The sequence below is a fragment of the Schistocerca piceifrons genome, chromosome 2 (assembly GCF_021461385.2).
Source record: "Schistocerca piceifrons isolate TAMUIC-IGC-003096 chromosome 2, iqSchPice1.1, whole genome shotgun sequence".
Lineage (NCBI taxonomy): Eukaryota > Metazoa > Arthropoda > Insecta > Orthoptera > Acrididae > Schistocerca > Schistocerca piceifrons.
Window position 1 is genome coordinate 479,053,266 of NC_060139.1, and position 26,258 is coordinate 479,079,523.

The 26,258-nt window shown below is 41.7% G+C and overlaps 1 protein-coding gene across 3 annotated transcripts in view; it reads left to right on the plus strand.

Annotated features, from left to right (window-relative positions):
• LOC124776442 (spindle and kinetochore-associated protein 1-like) overlaps positions 1 to 26,152 on the plus strand; it is a 90,935-nt gene extending 64,783 nt beyond the window's left edge. For all 3 annotated transcript variants that reach the window (XM_047251442.1, XM_047251443.1, XM_047251440.1), the window contains 3 exons: positions 20,789 to 20,931; positions 22,346 to 22,515; positions 25,920 to 26,152. In XM_047251442.1, coding sequence (XP_047107398.1) covers positions 20,789 to 20,931; positions 22,346 to 22,515; positions 25,920 to 26,068 — 462 coding nt within the window. In that variant the 3' untranslated portion in view covers positions 26,069 to 26,152. The remainder of the gene's footprint in view (positions 1 to 20,788; positions 20,932 to 22,345; positions 22,516 to 25,919) is intronic.
• The last annotated feature ends 106 nt before the right edge of the window (positions 26,153 to 26,258 follow it).

Genomic DNA, 26,258 nt, shown 5'->3' on the forward strand with positions numbered 1-26,258 from the left:
TTTTACACATACAAACATACGGGCTTCCTACGTCATCGTAGTTCTGCATGCGCAGGGATGCCTCTTATGTGGCACTCTGTGGTAACTGCTGGAACAAATTTCTTTGTAACAGATCTCGGGGAAATTGTGGTTTGAAAAGCATTATTTTCAAAGTAAATTTCCTTTTGCGCAAGATGAACTATGTGCGAGAATTTATGATGAATTTCTTAAATCACAGAGCGTTTGACTCTCATTTAAAAATCAACTCTTTGATGACAAGCCATTTAGAAGAATTTCGAGCCCAGATGATCAGAGATTTATGTTGGTACTAAACATTTTACTGGCACATTTGTGTGATGTGTCTTAAAGTGTAAAACATGCAAAAAAGATCAACATTATATGTGAAAGCTTAGTTTCTCTTGTAGCTTATTAATCTTCGCTACAAATATTATATATGAAAAGTTTACTTTTCTTGTAGCAACACTATGTATATTAATTTAAACCATTAACTTTTCCTGTTTGTGTGTTTGCGCTACTTAATAGTGATGTTGCTATTGGCTGACTAAATCGTGTGTCTTAAGCTATGAATATCCGCTGTCATCAGCTGGCGAGATCACGTGACAAGAGCTATGACTGGCTTACAAAAGCGCATCGCAATGTCGATTTCAAAGCTTCAGAAAGTAACGTGGGGTTTTCGGTGCAATTCTAATTTATACTTTCGTAATACAAAAATATGCAGCGTGTATGTTTCTGCACATCAAAGAACTTTCCAAAACGTGGTTTTCCCCCCTGAGTTTCGTTTTCTGAAGTGGCGGGAAATTCTCAGCTGCTGTATAAAACCATAACCATTCAAATGATTGACAAATTTTACAGTTCAGAGGGAACGAATACTGTCACTTAACACGAAAAAAGTGTATTCTCACCCGGGAGAAAGTGTTTCCCACTCGGGAGAAAGTGTATTTTTAACCAGAAGATCCGGGAAAATTCCAGGAATTTTTTTTCTTTGTCCACGTATACACCCTGTAATCAAGAAGTCGATGTGTGCAAAAAATCCTGCAATGGCAACACTTTCGCAGTTATGGACGGTTATAGAGGCAGCATGGCTCTGACTCCTTGTCGCGTTGAGTTGCAGCACAACTCCAGGCAAAAGGAGGTCCGACATGATATTAGGAGGTACCCCATGGTTTTTGTCACTATAGTGTATTGCTGCTCCAAACACTTCTTAAGCCCCGCCCCCCACCTCCCCCCCCCCCCCCCCCCCCCCCCCCCCCGGCTCCAGGGGTTAGAATAGGCCCGAGGCATTCCTGCGTATCGTAAGACGACTAAAAGGAGTCTCGCGCGTTTCGGCCTTTATGTGATGTTCCCCTGTAGGGTTTGAACATTTTTTCAAAATTTCCCCGAAGAGCAAGCCAATTGGGGAAGGGCGCCTTACACAGTGCATCGTGTCCAATGTGCGCTGAGACCTATCGCATCCTTTGCCAATGTGGATCTGAACTTCTGCTCATTCTCAAACTGTTGGATGAGGTCACCCTCTTGGGTGCATACTTTTCCATCAACTGTGCAGTATCGTTTTCTACGCCGACGATGATAATGGACTTGTTTGCTTGGTTGCACGGTAGCCAGTCCGTTGTGGTGGGGCCTCCATATACACTGTTGGTTGTAGGCCCCTGACCATACAGGGATCACTCTGCTGATGCCTGCGCCATTAACTCCTCATGTATGCCGAGGAGTAGATGCCCGTCACCCTGGGGCATCGGGACTCTCGGCAATGCCAGGTGGCCTTTGTTGCGGCTGGGTGGCGCCTGTGGGGAGTGCCCCTATTTGGATTGGATGGCATCAGGGCGGGTGACACGCGATGAAGCATAGTACATCATCGCTTGCTGGTGGTCAAACACCAGCAGTCTCTAAGTGGTCAAGTTCTAACTTCATTGCTAAGAAATACGACTCCAAATCATTCCCCTGCTGGCCACACCATGGGAGGAAAGTCAGGCTAAGGACGGCAGCAGCTCTTATTCACCCCGGTACCTTGTCAGGTATGTTCGAAAGCTGATAGGGAATCTTTCATGATGATGAAGCCCCATTTTTATGTTGAGCATTTAGAGGACAAGTTTGGGGAGGTAGAGGGCTTGCCCAAGATGAGATCTGGGTCAGTCTTGATCGAAACAGCATCCTCTGCCCAGTCAAGGGCGTTACTCGCTTGTGACAAGCTGGGGGATGTTTCTGTAATCATCGCACTCCATAAGATCTGAAATATGGTCCAGGGTATCTCATTTCACAGGGATCTTCTTTTGCTGTCTGACAATGAGCTGCGCACCAATTTCGAGCAGCAAGGTGCACATTTCATTCGGCGGGTCCACCGGGGTCCAAGGGATGATCAGTTTGCCACCAGTGCCTTCATCTTGGAGGCTGATACATGACCCGAGAAGGTAAAGGTGATGGTCTACTGCTGTGATGTAAAGCCCTATATCCCTTGCCCAATGCGGTGCTTTAAACAGTTGATGGAAAAGTACACACCCAAGAGTGTGACCTCATCCAACAGTCTGAGAATGAGCAGAAGTACAGATCCACATCGACGAAGGATGCGATAGGTCTCAGCACATGTTGGACACGATGCACCATGTAAGGTGCCCTTTCCCAATTGGCTCGCTCTGGAACTGGAAGTTCAGCCATATGTCTTCCAGCTGTACTTCCAGTGTCACATGTTGAGATTATGGATGCTCACCACATCCCAATACTCCATGTGTCCCGCATGCCATCTGTGTCAACTGCAGAGAGCACCATTTGCTATACTCGCCTGACTGCAGGATTCTCCAGAAATAAGGAAAATCATGGAGTAAAAGATCCTGGACTGACTGACCTACACTGAGGCTAAGAGGTAATTTGAACACTTACTGTACACATGCCGTCGCTACAACAGTTCTAGCTTCATCAGCTCCACCAACCCCAGTCACCTCTCAGAGTTGGAGGACTACACCTGGCCCCTTGATGGTGGGGGGCACTTCCATCCCTGTTGCTCCCGCACCACCTGTTTCGGGAGCAACCCCCCCCCCCCCTCCCTCCCCAATCATTCGGGATTTCAGTCTCCACTTCTGAGCCAGAGAAGCGTAAGGCTTCTTTGGCTCCTCTCGCTAGGAAGGGGTCCCTTGGGTCACTTCCTTCCCAGGCTTCTGTCAATGGGAAAGATGACACCTGCCAGTGGCTGAAGAGCCCAAAAGCAGCTGGTCGTAAGGCTTCACACTCATCCTTAATCCTGGAGACTGGATCAGAGAAGTCCTCCCATCCAGGGAAACCCAAAAAGAAGAGCCACAAGACCAAGGGAATTGCAATGGCACCCACACCACTGCTACCTACAAGCTCTGTGTCTGCAGATGAGGTGGAGGTTCTGGTGTCCTCTGGAGACCTAGATATCGTCAGACCCTCAGACACAGTGGATATAGACTGCACAGGCAAAATGTCAATGGCAGCAGGTGACTCTGAGGTGTAAACTGCCTCATTGAATGACCCATGCCTTCTCAGTCTCACGATGATGTCATCCACCATTGGAATTGCGTTGGTTTTTTTCCACCGCCTGGCTGAGCTATGGTAACTGTTAAGCTTTGCACCTGCTTTCTGCATTGCCCTCCAGGAAACCTGGTTCCCGGCAATGTGGACCCCTGCCCTCTGTGGCTATAAGGGATACTACAGGAACTGTAGTGACTATAATTGAGTGTCAGGTGGAGTTTTCATTTATGTCCTAAACTCAGTCTGTAGTGAAATTGCCCCTTCAACTCCCTCTTGAGGCCGTGGCTGTCAGAATATGGACGATGCAGGAAATAACTGTCTGCAATGTATATCTTCCTCTAGATGATGCAGTACCCCTGAATGTATTAGCTGCCCTGATTGATAAACTTCCTAAACCTTTCCTACTTTTGGGAAATTTTAATGCTCATAAGCCTTTGTGGGATGGCACCATGCTTACTAGCCGAGGTCGAGATGTCTAAACTTTACTGTCTCAGTTCGACCTCTGCCTCTTAAGTACTGGGGCCGCTGCACATTTCAGTGTGGCTCGAGGTAGTTACTCAGCCATTGATTTATCAATTTGTAGCCCAGGACTTCTCCCACCTATCCACTGGAGAGCACATGATGACCTGTGTGGTAGTGACCACTTCCCCATCTTCCTGTCACTGCCTCGGCATCAGGCACAGGGACGCCTGCCCAAATGGGCTTTAAACAAGGCAGACTGGGAAGCCTTCACCTCTGCTGACACCATTGAATCTCCTCCACACAGCGCAGTGGTTAGCACACTGGACTCGCATTCGGGAGGTCGACGGTTCAATCCCGTCTCCGGCTATCCTGATTTAGGTTTTCTGTGATTTCCCTAAATCGTTTCAGGCAAATGCCGGGATGGTTCCTTTGAAAGGGCACGGCCGATTTCCTTCCCAATCCTTCCCTAACCCGAGCTTGCGCTCCGTCTCTAATGACCTCGTTGTCAACGAGACGTTAAACACTAACCACCACCACCATCCTCCACACAGGAACATCGATGTGATGGTTGAGCAGGTGACTACAACAATCCTTACCACAGCAGAAAACATGATCCCTCGCTCTTTAGGGTGCCCCCCGGTGAAAGGCAGAAGTCGCTGAAGCAATTAAGGAGCATTGGTGAGCTCTATAGCGGCACCGTTCTCTGGAGCACCTCATGGCCTTTAAACGGCTCTGTCCCTGCGTTCGCCAACTTATCAAATGACAGAAGCAGGAGTGTTAGGAGAGATAAGTTTTGACCATTGGGTGCTATACATAACCTCCACAAGTCTGGGCAAAGATCAAAGGTGTTTTCGAGTACTAGACCCCAACAGGTGTTCCCGGTGCTGACATGAATGGCGTGTTGTCTACCAACGCAAACGTGATTGCCGAGCTCTATGCTCAAGCTTCTACGTCAGAGAATTAACCCCCAGCCTATCACACTCTCAAACGGCGGCTGGAAGGGAAAGTCCTGTCGTTCACTACATGCCACAGTGAATCCTATAACACCCCTTTTACAGAGTGGGAGCTCCTCAGTGCCCTTGCACATTGTCCCAACACAACTCCTGGGCCAGATTGGGTCCACAGTCAGATGATGAAACTATAAGCAACATCTCCTCGTGATCTTCAACCAGATCTGGTGCGATGGCGCCTTTCCATTACATTTGCGGGAGAGCACCATCATTCCAGTGCTCAAACCTATTAAAAATCCGCTTGATGTGGATCGCTATTGGCCCATCAGCCACACCAACGTTCTTTGTAAGCTGCTGTAACGTATGGTGTGTTGGCGGTTGGGTTGGGTTGGGTCCTGGAGTTACATGGCCTACTGGCTCCATGTCAGGGCAGCTTCCACCACTGTTGCTCTGCTACTGATAATGTGTCCCTCGAGTGTGCCATCTGAACAGCCTTTTCCAGACGTCAACAACTTCTTTTTTGATTTACGAAAAGTGTATGACACCACCCTGCGACATCATATCCTTGCCACATTATACAAGTGGGGTCTCAGAAGTCTGCTCCTGATTTCTATCCAGAATTTTCTGTCGCTCTGTATTTTCTGTGTCAAAGTTGGTGCCTCCCATAGTCCCCCCCCCCCCCCCCCCCCCACCACCACCATATCCAGGAGAGTGGATCCACAGGGCTCTGTATTCAGTGTATCTCTGTTTTTGCGGCCATTAACAGTCAAGCAGCAGTTGTAGGGCCGTCCATCTCACTGTCTCTGTATGCAGATTACTCCTGCATTTCATACTGCTCCACTAGTACTGGTGTTGCTGAGCGGCGCCTACCAGGTGCCATCCACAAGGCGCAGTCATGGGCTCTAGCCCACAGCTTATAGTTTTCAGCTTTAAAGTCATGTGTTATGCACTTTGGTCGGCATCGTACTGTTCATCCAGAACCAGAATTTTACCTTAATGATGATCCACTAACTGTATTGGAGACATATCTATCCTTAGGACTGGTTTTCGGCACTGATTGACTTGGCTTCCTCACCTTTGTCAGCTTATGTGGAAGTGCTGGCAGCATCTCAATGCCCTCCGCTGCCCTAGCAACACCAACTGGGGTGCAGGTCGCTCTTTGTGGCTGCAGCTCTACAGAGCCCTTGTTCAATCCCGCCTTGACTATGGGAGTCTGATTTACGGTTCGGCGGCGCCCTCAACGTTACGTTTACTCGATTCAGTGCACCACTGTGGTGATCAGCTAGCGACAGGAGCTTTTAGGACGAGTCTGGTGACCAGCATTCTGGTGGAGGCCGGAGTCCCTCCATTGCAGGTTAGGCCTGCACAACTGCTGGCCAATTACGTTGCACATGTTTGTAGTTCTCCTGTGCATCCCAGTTAGTCTCCTTTTCCCACCCATGGCGGTTCATCTCCCGCATTGGCGGCCCAAGTCAGGACTTCCAATTGCAGTTCGTGTTCCATCCCTTCCTTTCAAACTGGAGTCCTTGCCTTTACCACCTGTATTTGAGGTCCATTCACGTACACCTCCATGGTGTACACCCAGGCCCAGGCTTCGTCTGGACCTTTCACATGGCCCTAAAGACTCAGTTAACCCCGCGGCTCTCCGCTGCCACTTCCTCTCGATTCTTGACATGTACCAAGGCCATGAAGTGATTTACACCGATGGTTCGATGACTGATGATCATGTCGGCTTCGCGTATGTCCATGGAAGACATATTGAACAGTATTCCTTGCCCGATGGCTGCAGTGTTTTCACTGCAGAGCTGGTGGCTATATCTCGTGCTCTTGAGCACATCCGTTTACGCCCTGGGGAGTCGTTTCTTCTGTGTACTGACTCCTTGAGCAGCCTACAAGCTGTCGACCAGTGCTACCCTCGTCGTCCTTTGGTAGCGACCATCCGGGAATCCATCTGCTCCCTGGAACGGTCCAGTCATTCAGTGGTGTTTGTCTGGTCCCCAGGTCACGTCAGAATCTCAGGGAATGAACTTGTCGACAGACTAGCCAAGCAGGCTACACGAAAACGACTTATGGAGATCGGCTTCTCTGAAACTGACCTGCGTTCGGTACTACGCAGCAAAGTTTTGCGGCTTTGTGAGACAGAATGGCATAACCTCAGTACGAACAATAAACTGCATGCCATGAAAGAGACTACGAATGTGTGGAAGACCCCCACGTGGGTCTCTCACAGGGACTCTGTGGTTCTCTGTCGGCTCCGCATTGGCCACACTTGGGTGACACACAGCTACCTCCTGCGCCGTGATGACCCAGCCTTGTGTCAGTGCTGCACCCGCTGACAGTAGCCCATATCTTGGTGAACTGTACTTCTTTGGCTGCCCTGTAACGGATTCCTCAGTTACCAGACTCGTTGCCATTAATTTTAGCTGACAGCGCCTCATCGGCTAATTTAGTTTTACGTTTTATATGTGATGGTGGGTTTTATCATTCTTTATAAGTTTTTGTGCAAGTCCTTTGTCCCTTTGTGTTCTCCACTCTAATGCCTTTAGGCTGGATGTCTTAATGTGTCACAGAGTAGCTGGCTTTTCCTTTTTATTCTCATGCTCGACCAGCCACAAGTATCTGCTCTCTTGTGTTTATCCCTTCTACCTGTTTCTTGCTTTTCTCTGTGGTTTTCTTTTCCTGTTTTTTCCATAGTAGTGTTGGTTGTCCTTCTGTCGTTCTTCTGGTTCTTCCATTCTCCTGTTGTTGTGCTGTATGTCTCCTTTCTTTTCCTCTTTCCTTTGTGTAATTATTTTACCGGGAACAAGGGACTGATGACCTGGCAGGTTTATTCTGAAAGATGTCATTTGTCATACAGCTGAGTGGAACTACCAAAGACTACTGGTGGGCATCATTATTTCATATCACAGTCACCAGAGACATTTTCGTGTGAATAGCAGCAATAAGCATTACAAAGTCTGTTCAAAAACTACCAGAACATTCATAATTTCATGCCAATGTTGCAATGGAGCAAACTTCCATTGGGATCTCTGCACAAGTCTGTATTTAATGTGTGACTGACTGCCGGAAGTTTCATTGTTGTAGATCTATTAGTTATTGTTCAGTGCTGTATTGAGTAGAACATTGTGTCGCATAGTTTGCAAATTTAGAGATGGCAGAGTTAGAGAAGCAATTGCAACGGAATTAAATTTTCCATGAAACTCAAGAAAATGTTTACAGAGACACACCAAATGATGCAGGAAACCTACGATGATGAGTGCTTAAGCCGTACTCAGTGTACGAATAATTCACACCAATTAAAAATGGCTGGAACGAAGTTAAAGAATACCCTCCTTCAGTACGCCCTTCAATGTTTACAAACAACACTCATGTCAAGAAGTCAATGAAATTGTACATGCAAATTGAAGACTGACTCTCAGAGAGATTACAGAAGAATGTAACGTTTCAGTTGGATTGTGTCATCAAATCATGATACAGGATTGTAGACTGCATTGTTTGCTACCAAGTTCATCCCACAGCTCATTAGTCAGTACCAGCATCATTTGGTGTGTCTCTGTAAAGGAAAGATCTTCGCTTCGCAATCTGTGAAGAGCTTATGGATCATGCAAATGAGAACTAGATGTTCCTTCAGAGAATCATAACTAGCGATGAGACATGGGTCTGCAGTTACGGTGTAGAGACCAAGGTTGAGTCTACACAGTGGGTCAGGAGAGGTTATCAGAGACCAAAAAAAGTTCGTCAGGTCATGTCAGGTCAAATGTCAAAGCCATGCTGATAGTTTTCTCTGACTTTGAAGCATTAGTTCACCACAAATTCGTGTCCCAGGATGAACTGTTATTCAACACTACTATTGGGATGTGCTGCAATGTATGCGAGAAATTGTGAGAAGAAATGGCCTGAAATGTAGTGAGACAATTCGTGGCTCTCGTACCACGATAATGTGCCCACACATTCATCCCTGTTGATGCTTGACTATTGCACAAAAAATGAAATTAGTATGCTGCCTCATCCTCCATACTCACCAGACCTGGCCCTGCGGACTTTTTTTTATTTTCAAAGTTGAAAACCCCGTTGAAAGGACAAAGATTTGCAACGATAGACAAGATAAGAGAAAATTTGCAGACGGCACTTCGTGCAATCCAGCAATAGGTTACCAAGACTACTTGCAGAAGTGGAAATGGCATAAGGAGCGATGTATTAATTGTGGAGGAGAGTATTTCGAAGGAAACAATGCACAATAAGTAAAAGTTAAGCGTAGCAAAAATTTTGTGGATAAAGTTTCCGAATGTTTTGAACAGATCTCACAGATGTTTTACCATCACCTACATCTACTTTGTACTCTAAAAGCCACCTAACAGTATGTGATGGAGGATACTTCTAGTAGCACTAACTGATCTCCCTTCTCTGTTCCACTGACAAATGGCATGTGAGAAGAATTATTGTCACTAAGCCTCTGTATTAACTCTAATTTCTAAAATTTTCTCATCATGGTCATTTCATGAGATGCATATTGTAGGAATTAATATGTGTCTGACTCTTCCCAGAAATTACTCTCTCAATATGTTAGTAGTAAACCTCTCCATGATGGACGTTGCCTGTCTTGTAGCATCTGGTACTGGAGTTTGTTGAACATCTCTGTAAAGCTCTTGCACTAGCTAAATGATCCTGTGACAAAATGCACCACTCTTCATTGGATATTCTGTGTCATTTCTATCAGTCCTACCTGGTAAGGGTCCCAGATCAATGAATAGTACTCAAAAATCAGTCAAACAAGTGCCTTGTAAGCCACTTCTTTCTTGGATGACATATATTTCCTTAAGATTCTTTCCATGAATGTGTCTAGCATCTGCGTTTCTTACTATTTGTTTATGTGGTCATTCCAGTGAAGATTGACTGGCTACTTATTCCTGGATATCTTACAGTAGATACTGTTTCCAGCCATGTGTCATCAATAGTACATTGTACAGCAGTGGATTTCTTTTTGTATGTATGTGCAGTATGACACTTTTGGTATGTATGTGCAGTATGACACATTTATTTAAATTCAGGGTCAAATGCCAGAGCTTGCACCATTCAGCAGCCCTCTGCAGATCATTCTATAAATCGACACTGTCTACTGGCATTCCTGCTTTCTTATAGACAACTGCATCATCTGCAGGTAATCTTAAAGAGCTTTCTATGCTTACTAGTTCATTATTCTATATGCTGTAAACAGTAATGCTTCCATCAGATTTCCTTGGGGTTATCCGAAAATTACCTTTACATCTGTCGATTTTGTTCTGTTAAGAGTGACATGTTGAGTTCTATCGGCAAGGAAGTCTTGAATCCTGTTGCAAATATGGTCCGATACTTAGTAAACTTGTATTTCTTCTTTTACTAAACGGCAACACAGGACAGTTGTCGGATGCCTTCCTGAAGTCAGGGAAAATAGCATCAACCTGAGTGCCCTTGTCTACAGTGCTATGAATCTCATGGAGGAACAGAGTGAGCTTCTCGCAAGATCCCTGCGGAATCCATATTGATTTTTACAGTGGAGATTTTTGCTCTTCAAAAACATAATAATTCTTCAATGTGAAACATGTTCCATAAATCTAAAACAGATTGATGTCAGTGATACAGGCCTGCAATTACGTAAATCTGCTCTATGATCCTTTTTGAAAATGAGAATGGTCTGCACTTTTTTAAAGTTGCTGGGTTTCCTTCATTGCTCAAGTGATTAGTATAAACTCTGCTGCTAGAAGAGGAGCAAGGTCTTTCACATAATCGTTACAGTATCTTACAGGTGTTTCATCTGGTCGTGATGCCTTTCCACAACTAAGCAATTGTGGTTGCTTTTCTGCTCTGAGGTCACTTCCTCAGTATCTGCCACTTTGATGTTTGTTTGATGATTGCAAGGAAGGATTCAATATTTCAGCCTTCTCTGTGTTGTAACTTATCCTTATCCAAGTTCAGGTTGCGATAGTTCTATCAGAGCTGCTGATTGGTCTACATCACCAGAATAAGAAGGTTGGGTGTATACACTTTAACCTTAAATCTTTTAACCACTTTGATCACCGCCCGCACAAGCCGATGAACATCTTGCACGAGTGCCAAAGGAGACGTGGGCTGCTGCACTTCACACTTCGGCTGCTCGTCTTTCTTTGTTGTGGAAGTGCAGCAGCTGTGCTGGCCAAGCAGGCATTGGTTTGTCACATCATTCTGTGGTTTAATACAAGATGCATGGAGGTTGAGGCAGAAGGTCCAGTTCATTTCACAAAGGATAAGGGTGTCATACAGCCGCACAGGATTGACTACACCATTAGTATGAACAGCAGCTCCTTCTTGCAGTTCATCTAGTTAAGAAGTATCATTGAGATGCTGGCCCATTATAATCTGATTGTCCTTCGAAAACAAAAATATAGCTATATATTCTGTAGATGTTCTGTGTTCCAAGACTGGAAACACATACGGGTTGGGGCAAATAAGTGGCCCACATGAGTGGATATGATTAGACATGAATGTATGCATATAAACACACCCCGTGACATGCACACTACCTCTACACCTGCCTCATGATCAGTACCAGTTCAGAACGTAGTGCAGGCTGTGTCAATGTGAGTGGAGCAGTGCAAAGGGGATGACAGTACTTACAGTGGAGCAGCAGGCATTCATTGTGGAAAGTTGGTGACGACAAAGTCATGAAAAAGGTGTGGTCAGTTGTTTGCTGAGAAGGTTAATGGCATCAGAGAGCCAGTGAAGAGTGCCGCTCAATGCTTGCTCCAAAAATTACACGAGATAGGATCTATTTTGAACAAGTCGAAAAACATTTTGAAATGTGCCCACGCACCAGAAAATGTGGCTACAAGTTCACCAAAAAATTCTTCAGAGTCCTACCAGATCAACCCAATGCCTGTCGCATGAGACTGGCATATCTTGATCATGTGGACGAAAATTCCACCTCGAACTGCACATGCAGTGTCGAGCTTCTATTATTTATGCATTAAAACCAGCGGATGCTCCTCAGTGTCTCCAGTTTTGTGAGCTGATGGTCACTGAGATAACAATGAATGGCTGGGACATGGATCAGTTATTTATGTCTGATGAAACCTGGTATCATTTGAGTTATGTCAACTCACGGAATCACAGGTTCTGGGTGTTTGAGAATCTGTATAACTTCCACAAAACACCATTGCATGATCAGAAGTTTGAGGTTTGGTGTGCAGTGTCTGCAAGCCACATTATTGGTCCCATCTTCTTTCATCAGATGCTGACTTTAGCGCGTTACATTGCCAACATTTTGAAACCATTTGTGGCAGCATTAATGGAGGAGGAAAAGACCTACAGTTACTTCCCACAGGATGGAACAACTGCGCGTACAGCCGGTTGAACCTTGGAGCATATTCACCCAATTTTCACGCCAACAGAGTTGTTAGCAGAGGTCAGTCTGGTCATGACCACAACTAGCCACCGAGGTCACCTGATCTGTAAGTCTGCTGGTGTATGCAACAACCCTCATAGTCTTCAAGAACTGCAGCAGAACAGTTTGATGAGATTGCAGGAATTCCAGCAGTCCTTCAGAAACTTGCTGACCGGGGTCCAAAAGTGCCAAGAGATGAATGGTGGTCACTTTATACATCTGCTATAGTCATGTTAGTACTGCATATCCTTTCCTCAGCTCTGTTCCTTTGCCCCCAGAACTCTGTTCTCTGGACCACTTTTATGTGCTCCACCCTGTATTTGCAAACTAGCACTTTTGCGATTTTTCGCTGTGGGCAATCAGTATGTGCTCATGAAGGGTAGAGTAACTGTGGCTAGATCATTGTCTTTGTTATTGATCAGGTGTGTGTGTGTGTGTGTGTGTGTGTGTGTGTGTGTGTGTGTGTTTTCTGATTTTAATCTGTCCACACATAATTGGAGAAGATACTCTTCTTGTCATCTATAAGGAGGTTTTTTGTGTCCTTACTCCGGATGATAATTACACGAAATATTTGTCAGGAGTCGTAAGCACTGGGTCCTTGAGGTACAGGATACGTGAACACCATGAAGTAAGTTTAAACAGTTCATTAACAAAAGACTGATTATAAAAGACTTGCACTATGCACACCAATCATCACTGTGTCTGAAATCCTAACACTGGCTAATTACAGTCATATCGAAAGGCTCCATGGTGAGCTAAGAAAAAGAGACATATTCGTGCCAAGGCCATGCTAGCTATACGGCGTGCTGCGGATGGCAGCCAGTGGCTTACTCCCCTGTGGCGCGCTGCATCTTGACACATGTCTACTGACCAAGAAAATTGTCAGCATTTCAAGTTAGGACGGCTGGAAAGTGCCTGTTACGTACTGTACAGCTGTGTGCATGATCATAGTACATGACTGCATCTAGCCTTCGTTCAGTTGGTAATAGGATCTGTAAACATTTTTCTGGATGTAGTAGTAAACTGCTCAAACGATTATTTGAACTACTTTCTAAGGCTGTTCTTAAGTTAAGGGCATCAATTCTAGCATTTGATAAACTATCAGTAATCCTTAACAAAAGTGTGTTTAAATCTAAGTGTGCACTCACAGCATTTAATCCTTGGAATAGTTCTTGGATATTTGTGTTTATTTCATTACGAATTATGTGGAAACGCAAGATAAATTGCTTCACAATCTGTTCAATGAAAACTGTGTGGTTAGTAATGGTTCTTTGCATATTCTTTAATATAATAATTTCATTAGAGAGGTTAGTTGAATCTGTACTGGACTGTTGTTCAAGAGCTAATATTTTGTCTTTAATTTCCAGTAGATCTTGACTAGTTAAAGTACCAAATACAGTACTAAGGATACTCCCTCCAAAATCAAACCAGGCACGTTTATGCCTAATTAAAGTTTTATGTGACAGAAGCTTTATAAAACAGTAAATCTCTTGTTCATAATTAGCAAATGTAGACTCAACCTGAATTTTGGCTGTGATCCAGTTATTATACCAAGATGTACAAATTTCCGAAATTGTATTGTTGCCATTAACAGAACAAATTAGATCAATTTGCTTCTTTACAGAATCAAACTGTTGCTGGATTTCACTCAGATTGTACTTGAGGACAAGTTTTGTATTACTTGTTGAAACTACCATGTCTGATCGTGGTTCAAACAAAACACCTGTACTCTGTGGTACTATCACGACAGCATTAGTAGAATACACTATCATTGCAAGCATTAGAATAAAAATGAACATGGTCAATTAGTTCTAAATACTAGAGTTAACAATGAACATAAAATAAATGAGTTTCTTGTGGTAACCTGTGGAATAAAAGGTTTAGTTTCACTTGCACACTCGTGTAATAGCTTCAATACTAAATTTTCGCAACACATTCACATAAGCACATGGCTGAAATAAACACTCTCATTGCAATCTCACACATCACACATGTTTATGCAGATTGTAGGGGTGTCTGGAACAGGATCGCTCGGAACGTGGCGATGCCTCGACCTCGAAGTCTGGACTGCAACCTCACGATTCTTGCTTCCTCATGATTCTCGCTTCCTGGGTTTGAGAACAGCAGGTCTGCCTCTTGGTCGGTCCTCATCGTCTTGCGATGCTATAGGATATCTACCCAGAAATGGCTTTACACGATTGACATGAACGACAATTGAACGAAAGGGCAGTTGGAGCTTAAGAGTGACTGGCAACAACTTCTCCAAGATTGGATATGGTCCTTTCCAAAACTTCTTAAACTTTTTGACTTGACTCTTTTTTAACACCACACTGCTCAGATACACAAGATCTCCAACTTGATACTGTGACACTGCTGCTGGCAGTTGTTGTCTTGCTTGCTGAAGGAAGGATTGATGATTACGGTGTTTCACTACCCTTCATGCTTCCTTTAGTTTGCATGCTAGATCCCTTAAGTGTTCATTGCTGATTCCGGCAGTCGATTGTGCGAAGTCCAAGGATGAACGCATTTTTCTTCTGTAGACGGTCTCATATGGACTTAGGCCAGTTGAGCTGTGCATTTTGACATTGTAACAACTTATCAACTGTGGTAATCAGACATCCCAATTGTTGTGTTTGCTGCTCACATAATGAATGGCTAACCATTTTAATAACTGTTCTGTGGACTCGCTCGACTCTTCCATTTCCTTCAGGGTGTGCTGGTGTAGTCCTTAACTGAGTTACTTGCTTGAGCTTACAAGTCTGTTTAAATAATTCACTCATGAAATTCGTTTCTTGATCACTAATTATACTTAATAGTGATCCAAACTTAAGAATCCATTCTTTTACAGAAACTTTGGCTATAGTCTCAGCACGCTGATCAGGTATTGGTATCATGAGAAGGTATCTAGAGAAATGATCTAACATTGTCATTATGTATTTGTTTCCATCTTTAGTCTTAGGCAACGGTCCTACAACATCTAGCCCTACTCTTTCAAATGGTTCACTTGCTTCTGGCAGTTCTTGCAATGGTGCTCTACTTTTTCCTACATTATTCCATCTGTTACAGAAATCACATTGTGAAACAAACTCGAAGTTGACCGCTTTGCAGTTCGGCCACCAAAACATTTGAGCTATTTGAATGTTTGTTGCTTTTTTTACCACAATGTCCTGATGATAAAGAATTGTGTTGTTCTCTCATGATTTGCTCTTTCATGCTTTCTGGAATAACTTGGCGGTTTCCTTTACTAGTAATTTTGTGCAATAATCCATCTATTTCAACAAAATGTTGATCATTTTTCCATAATTATCATTATGGATCTTCTTCTTGAGCTGCCTTTAACTCCTCTTCTTCTTGACTTATTGAAACACAAACATTGACTTTTCGACTCATTGCATCAGCATTCACATGTTCTTTACCAGGTTGGTGAATAGCCTTAAATTGGTACTCACTCAGTCTTAATGCCCATCTTGTTAACATGGAACTTCGATCCTTTAAGCTCAATAACCATTTAAGTGCGGCATGATCTGTAATAACTGTAAATTCTCTTCCTGTTAAGAAACATCTGTTATGTATTATACCAAAAACGAAAGCACAAAACTCCTTCTCATTAGTAGTATAATTGCATTCTGTTTTGTTTAATTGTCTTGAAGTAAATGAGACTGAATGTTTATGACTGTCAACTTCTTGAGTCAAGATTGCACCTATGGCAAAATTGGATGCATCTGTTGAAAGAATAAAAGGTTTACTGAAATCCGGATAGGCTAACACTGGGGCTGTGGTTAGAGCAGCTTTAAGTTCTTTCATTGCCCTTTTGCATTTTGTTGACCAATTAAATGTGGCTCCTTTCTTCAGTAGCTGTGTCATTGGACCTGTTATATTCACATAACCGGCTATAAATCATCTGTAGAAATTTGATAATCCCAAAAATGATTGTAGTTCTTTCAAATTCTGTGGTTCAGGAAAATTCTTTACATCTTCAATTAATTTTGGATCAGGTCGAACACCTTCACTGGTTATAACATCACCGAAATAGTCCGCTACAGAAATTGATTGGTAGTGGTGATTGTTGCAGACTTACATGGGGGGGGGCCTCAATCAAAATGATATTTCATTCAATTTTGATTTACAATATATTAATTTTCTCGGCTAGTCAGTTCACTTTAAAGCAAAAAATCTTTAGTTATTAATTGCAATTGCAGCCCATGCACGCACGAGTGTTTTTTCTTACCTCCATTAACCATTGCATTGTAGTCGGAGTCCTGGCTCTGGCTCTCGGCTGTTGTACTGAAAATAAGAATCTTAAAGCTATGTATTTTCTGCAACATCAGGCGGCTGTGGGGAAAAATGTATATTATGTTAATAGCGGGCGAGTTTTTTGCTTCTGCTAATTTTTATAAGTTAACATCTCCACGTAATGGCATCCCTCTGCGATTGTTACACTGTAAGTTACTCGAATGCAGATTAATTCAAGGAAGGCGGACATGAAATCAGGATCACCTCTTACAAATTAAAAGTGAACAATAATATTAAATCAATATATTATCTGCTTAATTAGTACAAATATGCTTACATTTGCCAGCACTCCCAAGATGTCCGTTTACATGTAACCATGACAAGAGGTGAAGATGACTAAAAAAATTAACAAAAGAGCCTATCTTGTCGTCTCTTTAGATCATTTTGTTATATTTCTTTGTCCTCGAAACTTACACAGAGAAATTATTATAATACGAATACATGAGAAAAATGTATGTTCGCCTGAGCAGCTAGTGTCCACTTATTATTCAATTTTTAAATGTCTCTTCTTTATTAATACTGTTTTTAAGTCTTTTCTTAGTATTTCACTGGCGACAGTATAACGGTTAACTTTACTTTGTGCAAAATGACATTTATCTATTGATAAAGACAGGTTTGTGCTTCTTATATGCTCAAAAACAGCTTGTAGTCTCTCAGTATGCTGCTTCATGTTTTCACCAAAATTTATTACATCATCAAGGTAAACAAGTGTTTGTGTTGGGGTGAGCCCTTGTAAAACTGAATCCATCACACGTTGAAACGTAGCTGGAGCATTACGAAGTCCAAACGGAGTACGAAGATACTTGTATACTCCTGTTGCTGTTACAAATGAAGTTTTTGCTTGATCATCTGGATGCATTGTTAACTGGTGATAACCACGTGTTAAATCACATACTGAAAAAATTCGACACCTGCCCAAGTAATCCAAGGTTTCCACTAAATTTGGTAAGGGGTGAACGTCGGGTGTGGTCACAGCATTCAGAGGTTGGTAATCAACACCAAAACGGAACTGTGGTTCTTCAGAAATTGATTTCTTCTTTATACCACGGTGGGTCTGAAGGATCTCTTGGTTTTATAATTCTGGCTTCTAATTGTTCTTTAACCATGTCTTCTACCAACTCTCTTTGACTGAATGGTATTCAGTAAGGTTTCTGTGTGACTGGGGCTGCATTTCCTGTATGAATACGATGCTGAACTAAATGAGTGACAGGTAAATTTGCACGTTCTCTGAATAAATCTGCATACCCCAACATAATAGGCGCTAAAATCTTCTGTTCATCAGCTGTCAAATGTTCTATCTTCTTCCAAATTATGCACATCAGTTCATTATTAACTTCGTCTCCTAATTGCAATTTTGCATTACTGTTACCAAAATCAGTGTTTATAACTGCAGCATTTGTTACCTCATCTGGACTCTGTACTACGTCACTTTTACGTACGCTCGACACTGTAGCAACTTTCGTTCCTCGTGGCAAAACAACATCCTCATTGCTCATATTCGTTATTGTAACCGGGACTTTTGCGACATTCTGTATCACCAACACTTCTAGCAACATAACAATGCATTGGATCCAGTAACTCACTTTTCTTGGTTCACTCAATTAATAACAAAGTTCCCTCCTTGCATCCGGGTGACTTAACTTCAACATAGATTGTCTTTCCTACTCCCTTGGGTATTTGCTGAGGCTGATCAATTTGAACATCGACTCGGACGGTTTGAACTGATGCATCGTTTGGGCGGTTCATTCCCACTACGTCAGTATTGCTGGTCCTTTGAGTACAATCTGAAGAACGATTCCCTAGGTTGTAGTTGCTACGGCCTAGTCTGATCTTTCTTCCTGCGACAAATATCTCTGCCTCGTTAGTGGACAAGAAATCAAATCCAAGTACACCGTCGTAACGCGCTTTGTTATTTGAAACTACTTTCACACTTGCTGTGTATTTATCTTTATTTTCACCTTCATCTTGGCCTTGGCCAAGAATTAATTCTACGGCAACTTCTCCATAGTTACGAAGTTTTCCTCCGTTTAACCCTCGCACTTTTAATAGCGGCGGTTTCAATTTATCCCATTTATCTGTACAACGCCACATTGAGGCCTGTGCTCCTGTGTCAATAAGTAGCTTGATGTTTCTCCCACGATATACAGCAACTATCATGAAGTGATTTTCACTAACAGGAATCACTGTCTCTGGCAAAGGACGGACAGAGTGTTGTCCTGTATGTCCCCATACTCATTTAAAGATGTGGCAGATTGTCTGTTGTTTGCATTATCTTTCTTCTTGTTGCGACTATCTCTCGAAACATGACCCTGCATCCCGCAGTGACAGCAGATTCGATTCTCTTTACAGTCCTTACACTTCTGACCCAGCTTATTGCATCTGTAGCTTTGTACTGCTGTGTTGAAAAATCCGCGTTCTTGTTTCTGCATCTCATTCAGTCGTCTTAGTGCTTCAACGAAACCAACAGCTGATTCTACTGCTCCCTGAAACGTTTTACATCCTTTCAATCTAACAGCTTTGCTTAGTTCCTCTCTGTACAACCCATGAATAAATGTGTCCGAGGGTCTCTGGTTGGCTTCAAACAACTGAATGCGATTTTAATTTTCATCTTCTACTAACTCGTACGTTTGAGCATTGATGTTTTGAATTCTGTCGGTAAACTGGTCCTTTGATTCGTCCTGCACCTTCGCAAACCGTAAAGCTGCTCCTATAAAATCTGATTGCGTTTTTACATTTAAATCTCTGGACGGCAAACATTCTAAACTCATTGTAATCTTCTGTTTTCACGCAAATAGGCTACGCTTTAATGAAATCTTATGCTGCTCCCTGAATTCTTAATTTGGCAACCACTAGCTTATTGGAATCTGTCCATGATCCTAACAGGGCGGTACATTCAAGCTTACGAAAAAACACTTTCACATCATCTTCGGGTTTCCCGCTAAATGCTGGTACTGATGGCAATAATGAAAAATTCTTTATTGTCGTCGTACTTGCACTGCATGATCTATCATTTGATAAGTCTTTCGGAATGTTACGCTCGCTTCTTTCTGCTTTTAACTGGCAAATCTCTTCTTGCAGTTCATTACTAACAGTTTGTAGATTGACAACGCTACTCTGACTGGATTGCAGCGTTTCGTCTAATTTAACGCCAATGAGTTACTCAAGTGTAAAATAAAAATCCACCACTGCCTTTCGTATTCTAGCCAATCTGGTGTGTGTGTGTGTGTGTGTGTGTGTGTGTGTGTGTGTGTGTGTGTGTGTGTGTGGTTTGAGGTTTTCGGGCGCTAAACAGCGTGGTCATCAGGGCCCAAGCCAAACTGGAGTAGACCAACCTGAATCCCAGCATTGGATGTCCCCGCGTAGTTGGAAGATGTTCGTGCTGCTGTTGCTCGAAGTTCATGTTGTGCTGCACCTCTTCAGGGCTGTAGGTTTTCCATAATTATCCCCATGCTGACACCACTTCTATAAGGAGGTTGTTTGTGTTGTTACCCCCGGATGATAATTACATGAAATATTTGTCAGGATTCGTAAGCAGTGGGTCCTTGAGGTACAGAATATGCAAACAATGAGAACAGTTTATTAACAAAAGACTGATTATAAAACATGCGCACTACACGTACCCATCATGACTGTGTGTGACTTCTTAACACCGGCTAATTACGATAGTATCAAAAGGCTCTATGGCGAGCTAAGAAAAGAGACATATTCGCACCTGAGGCCATGCTAGCCACACGGTGCACTGCGGCTGATCACACGTCTATTGACCTAGCAAATTGTCAGCATTCCAAGATAGGTCGTCTGGTGAGCGCGTGTTATGTACTGTACGGCTATGTGCAAACCCGTAGACCCTTACACATCATATTCTAGTCCCTTTCGAATACGAGCCTGGAATTTTTAATTTCTTGTATGAAGGTGAGTCAGCCTCTTTATTGTTCATTTAAATTATTAGCCAAGTGGTGCTGCAGAATAAATTTCCTGCAGTTTTGAAGACTGTTCAAACACTATTCTTGTTGATTGTAAAATGTGTTATTTCAAATAAACTGATGTACTTGTAATCCTCATATGTACAACCAATGAAGTTAACATACCGTAATTAGACCAAGAATCAAGGGGCTTTTCCTTTTTGATTTTAGAAAGAGTAGTTGCTTTTCTTCACAAAATAGCCACTATTCCTGTTGCAATAAATCATTTTCTGCCCTACCTCTAGCGCGAGCCAGTACCTAGTCAGTCAACAACTGCAGTACCTAATCAGTCAAATGCAGTATCTTCAAAGGGGCCAAAAAAACAGCAGCAGCAGCTTGTTCCCAGAATCAACCTTGTACAATTTGACGAGTTTAAAGAGACACCAACGTAAGTAAACCCATAGCAGGTATTGTGTATGTAACTTCATATATGTACACATTATTGGTAGGTATTTAAATGACTACAGTTGCAGTTTTCTGTGGTAAGTAGAATGGACATCAGAGTGCATTAGTGTTGATTATGTTCAGTGTTGTTACCTGTCCTGGTAGGGTATATAAGGGGTGCGGACAGTGTCAGATGTTAAGTGATCACTGTGAAGAGCATTTGGAGACGCCACATACTTGTGTGAGACAGCTTTATCAGCATCTGAAAGATTGAAAGGAGCTCATTGTGGACCTCTATTTGTCTGGCTGGTCGAACTGTGCAGTATTCAGACTTGGGTGGCTTTCAGATGTGATAGTGGACCTGTGTTGGACTGCATGGGAACAAACTTACTTATCAAGGTTCCAGTCGTCCATGTCTCACTGCCACAAGGGACATCATAACCCCTTACAAGTAATGGGTTCCCTGTAACATTGTGTCATACCATTGGCCTGAGACTAACAGCACCCGGACTAGGGAATTACAGTCCCATGCTTAAGCTATCATTGACACCACAATACAAAAGATTGCGTTTGGAGTGGAGCTATGACCGGGAAGCATGAACTTCTGATGAATGGCATCGCATTGTGTTCAGTGATTATTTGTGGTTCTGCACTATCCAGGATGGCAAGTATAATGGCCCCTGGGGAGAGGTCTTATTCTTCCAATGTTTTGGAGAGGTATAGCAATGTTGCTCCTCCTGTCATGATGTGAGGAGCCATCAAGTACAACTGGTACAGCTGTTTGTTATTGGGGATACTCTGACAGCACAATGGTATGCCGTGAACATCCTGTATGCTCACATTTTACGTCTGCTGTGACAATATTGTGCTACCAGTTTTCAACAGGGCACTGCATCTACACACTTGGCACGTGCGTCTATGGTCTCTGCGTGATGTTGAGGTACTCCCAATGGCCAGCAACATCCCCCAGATCTGTCCCCAGTAGAACATATATGGGGTTAGCTTGGACATTAACTCTGTCCCATTCCCAGTATGTAGGATATCAAGGTCCATTTACAACGGTTTTGGGTCACCTATCCTCAGGCAGGAATACAATGGCTTTGACATCCTTCCTGACTGAATCAGTGCATGCATCCAAGCCAGAGGGGGTACAATGTTGTACTCTTAAGTGAGTTTATATTTCTAAGATCTTTGTAAATTTGACCCAGTGTTGTAGTCACTAAAGTAACATCACATACTCTCTCGACCAGAGAAGTCTCATTTTGTTTCCTTTTTTCATTTTGGGTGCTTCACTTTTTTGCCAGGCTGCGTATTTCTTGAGAAAATATTGTAAAACTATGCGAATGAAGCATTTGTTAACAGAAAATGTTTAAAATAATAAATGTAAGCTTTTCACAATAGATACTATGGCTTTTCAGGTACCTGAGAGGGCGCATGAAGTATGACGATCTCAATGATATTGTTCAGGAGATTAACCAGATTATTGCAAAAAAATATAGCATAGTCACGCAACAGCTGAAGACACTAAAGAGATCTGAGCAAGAGCTCTGGAGGAAGTATAAATTAGAAGAAGTGAATGAAGTTAAAGGTGAGAAAATGTGCTCAAGGGTAGTCTGCCATCTTAGTATACTTAAAAACTCACAGTTTGGATTTCAGAATGATTGCTTATTCAATAATGATGTCTATACATTGGGTTGTATGTGCTTTGTGCTTGAAATTTCGGAGAATATTCTAAGGTTTGCATGAATAAAATGACTCGGAGAATATACTACACCCGAGAATGCTCTTATGTTGAGTAAAAGAGTGAGGGAAGTTGCTCACAAGTGGAGAACATTCTCAATTTTTGAAGCGAGCTCTGTAGCGTACTGCAAGCGAGTTAGTTCTGTTGATGTAAAGTTTTATGAAGTTATTTTTAGTAAAAAGGTAGAATTTATGCAGCTTGCAAGTAAAACAAAAAATTATACTTAGCCCGAAGAAATAGTTACGAGAGAAACTGTAGAAGTTTATACAGGTTTTAGAATAAAAACATTGACTGGCAAACACGATGTGAAAATGAAAACATTTTTGTGCTATTTAGTAAACCCATGTTTTCAGACTGCTGTAGAAGACATAGGTATGTACCAGACAACTGTATCGCTGATATTTGTTCTTAGTAATTAGATAAACAAATTTGTATACCAGCTTTTTAATATCAGACTTAGAAAACACAAAGCAATTTTTCAAACTTAGCAATTTCTATTTCACAAAAAATTAAATAAATTCGATCGTAATGAGCTTCGAAAATGTTTGTACCACAGTAAGTTGTGTTGTAGTATTTACAAAGTCTAGAGCACATTTCACCTTTTTATGTGCAGTGGGTGAGCAGGAAATATTTCTTACACACTGAAAAATGAAAGCTGCAGGAAACGCAATAAAAAGATTTTGTTAGCATTTATGCCAGAAACAAATACAGGATGTTAATGTTTGCCATAACCATACATCTGGTGTTTTTCTTATAGTTTGATCCTTCTGGCATGCCCTCTTGGCAATATTCAGTGACATCTCAGAACCAGGACTACACACATCATCATCAATATTCTTCTATAGGTTTTCAGTGAAACAAACTGTGTCAAATCCTAGTCTCATAAGTGTCCTTGTTCTTCCAGTTTTACCATTATTGAACACCAGACGAGCATCACTTGAGGAAATTGTAACAGTAGTGGAAGAGAGGATATTAAAAGCTTTTGTTTGGGTTTTGTGTTCTACCATGTGTACATTTTTTTTTTCAATAAATTGTAATTAATCACATCGTAAGTAGACTTGCAGTCTTCTACACTCCAGAGATATCTTCTCTGATGGCAGGAAATAATAAAATATCACAAACAAGGACAGAGTCATCTACGAAAAGGGACATGGCACTGCACATTGCTTGAAACAAGATGGCTTGTAAATTCATTTGTAGCAAAAATTAAACTCTGAAAATTGGAGATAATATTTCTAACATGCTACACAACTATGTCGTGGTGGTGGTGGTTATTGAACTTTTCTTACATCACCCCTCCCCTCTTAAGAACATGTTCTCACAGTATAAGTTTATTTTTTTTATTGTGTTAGAAATAAATATGCGGATCAGAAAAATTAATAACTGGTTAATTTTTTGCCACACACACAACACAAATCGAAACATAATGCACCTCTCCCAGATCACATTGACACTAGTTCCATTCGCATACATTGAATAATTTGCCTCTTGAGGGTGAGCTGAGTGAAATGTAACATTACACGTGTGTCCTGTCTTGGATGTGGCACACAGCATACACAGAGAACTTCTCAAGGAGGGGCAGTAGTGAGAAAGAAGTCCCTCGTCAGAGAGTATGCTTCTGATGTTTTATTCATATGTAATTGAAAACTTTCTCAGAGAACATTCTTTTGCTCTGAGAATGTTCTCTGGAGAATATTCTCTTTTTTATTCATTTGACACACTGACTCACCAGGATTGTCCAAGGATTACGCAACAAAACAGCAGCAGTTAGTATTTTCTATGACCAAGTCATTAGACTGTGTGAATCACATTATGTTAAGAAAGCTAATTTGTTACAGAATTGATAGTGTATTTAAGAGTACTCAAGACATGCATAATAAAAGTAATGCAGAAACTTAAATTATGAAATACATCACTAGATCTTGCTGCTTCTGTTGTATTTTTGACCACAATTTCGGCCTTGGAGACTCACTGTCTATCCATCTGTTGTAAGATTGCTGCTGTATTATGGCCTGACTTAATTCCAAATTACTTCATAAGCTTTATTCTGCCTGCACTTAAATCATTGAAGGTGATCACAGCATCATTGACCCCCAATCTTCAGCATTTTCACGCCAACAAATACATTGAGTTTTTCCTTTGAGGCATTTCTTCCGAAGATCTGGATATGCTAGATGTCTATATACTGGCTTTATTACTGCTCCAACAGCCTCAGGGATGGTGTTTCTATGGTGTTCTCAACATCCGATGTTTTGTGGAAAAATGTTGCCCACTCTGCTTTCCTCATTCCTTCCAGGTTGTTGGTATTCTTTCTAATGCAGTTTTATGTCATTATAGGGTCTGCTACTAATTACTGATCTGAATGAACTGGAATCACCATCACCAATGAATTTAGCAAGCTACGTTCTGTTAGAGTGAGTGCTGAGAGATCTTCACAGCTGAGGCACTTTCCACCAAGGTTTTGACACCTATTCGGTGTCTCTTCATCAGAATGAACAGTTGCTAAATCCTATAAAATAATACACAGAAATCACATATGGCAAAAAACACATTAACCAATATGACAATTTTCATTACTTTCTTCTTATGTCTTTGCATTTTTATACAGCCTCAATCTAGTATACGGTTGCTGAATAACAGCCGTGTTCAAAACTGTAATGTCATATGCAGTAACTCATCTTAAAGAAAGTCCTCATTGCACAAAAGTGTATGCTGAGAATATGAGATATGCTGGCCCTGAATCATCTTGCAGGCAACTGTTCAAGAAGATAGGTATTTTAAGAATACATAATTTCTCTCAGGATGTAAATAATATATTAGAGTTTAGAAATGATTACAGTACTAGGAAAAAAATGACTGTCATTACTCTTCATTTAAAACGACGTAACCTCAGAAATCAGCGAATATTACACAACGAAACCTTTTGAGTACTTTCCGAATGGTATTAAAATGCTTGACGGACAGCAAAGCTAAATTTGAGTTAGCTTAAAAAAATTCTTTCTCAGAAACTCCTATTGCATAGAAATGTTTTTATTTAATAGCTTCATTAATGCATACTTACTTCAGTGATTAAACTAAATTTTGTTGTGTGTTATGTGAAATCGTGTACACATGGTAAGCATGTAGCAACATTTAAATAGAAATTATGTTAATATTCTGTAAATTGACCCATGTAACTAAGGTCTTTGAAGTTTGTATATTGTGATTGCTTACATTATGATATAAAACTTGTGTAACAACTTTTCTTTCAGGGTCATATTTTATTACTGATGATGACTTGAAAAGGAACATTGCTCAAAACAAACTGATTTACGTGACAAAGTATGCAATACCTCTCCTTAGACATGTTAAGAAGGTATCTGAGGTTCGTTTGAAGGGAGTAACTTACTATACATTTTAATTTGTCTGGAAGTTGTGTGTTTATACATGATCAAAAATAACATTTGGACTTAATTTTATTTATCACCATTTGTCAAAGGATCTTAAAAAAAAAAAAAAAAAAAAAAAAAAAAACTAAATTGTCAAGCAATAAATGCCTGTCTTTTAAGTTGACAATAATTACAATGGAGAGTATTTTCAGTGCAGTCATG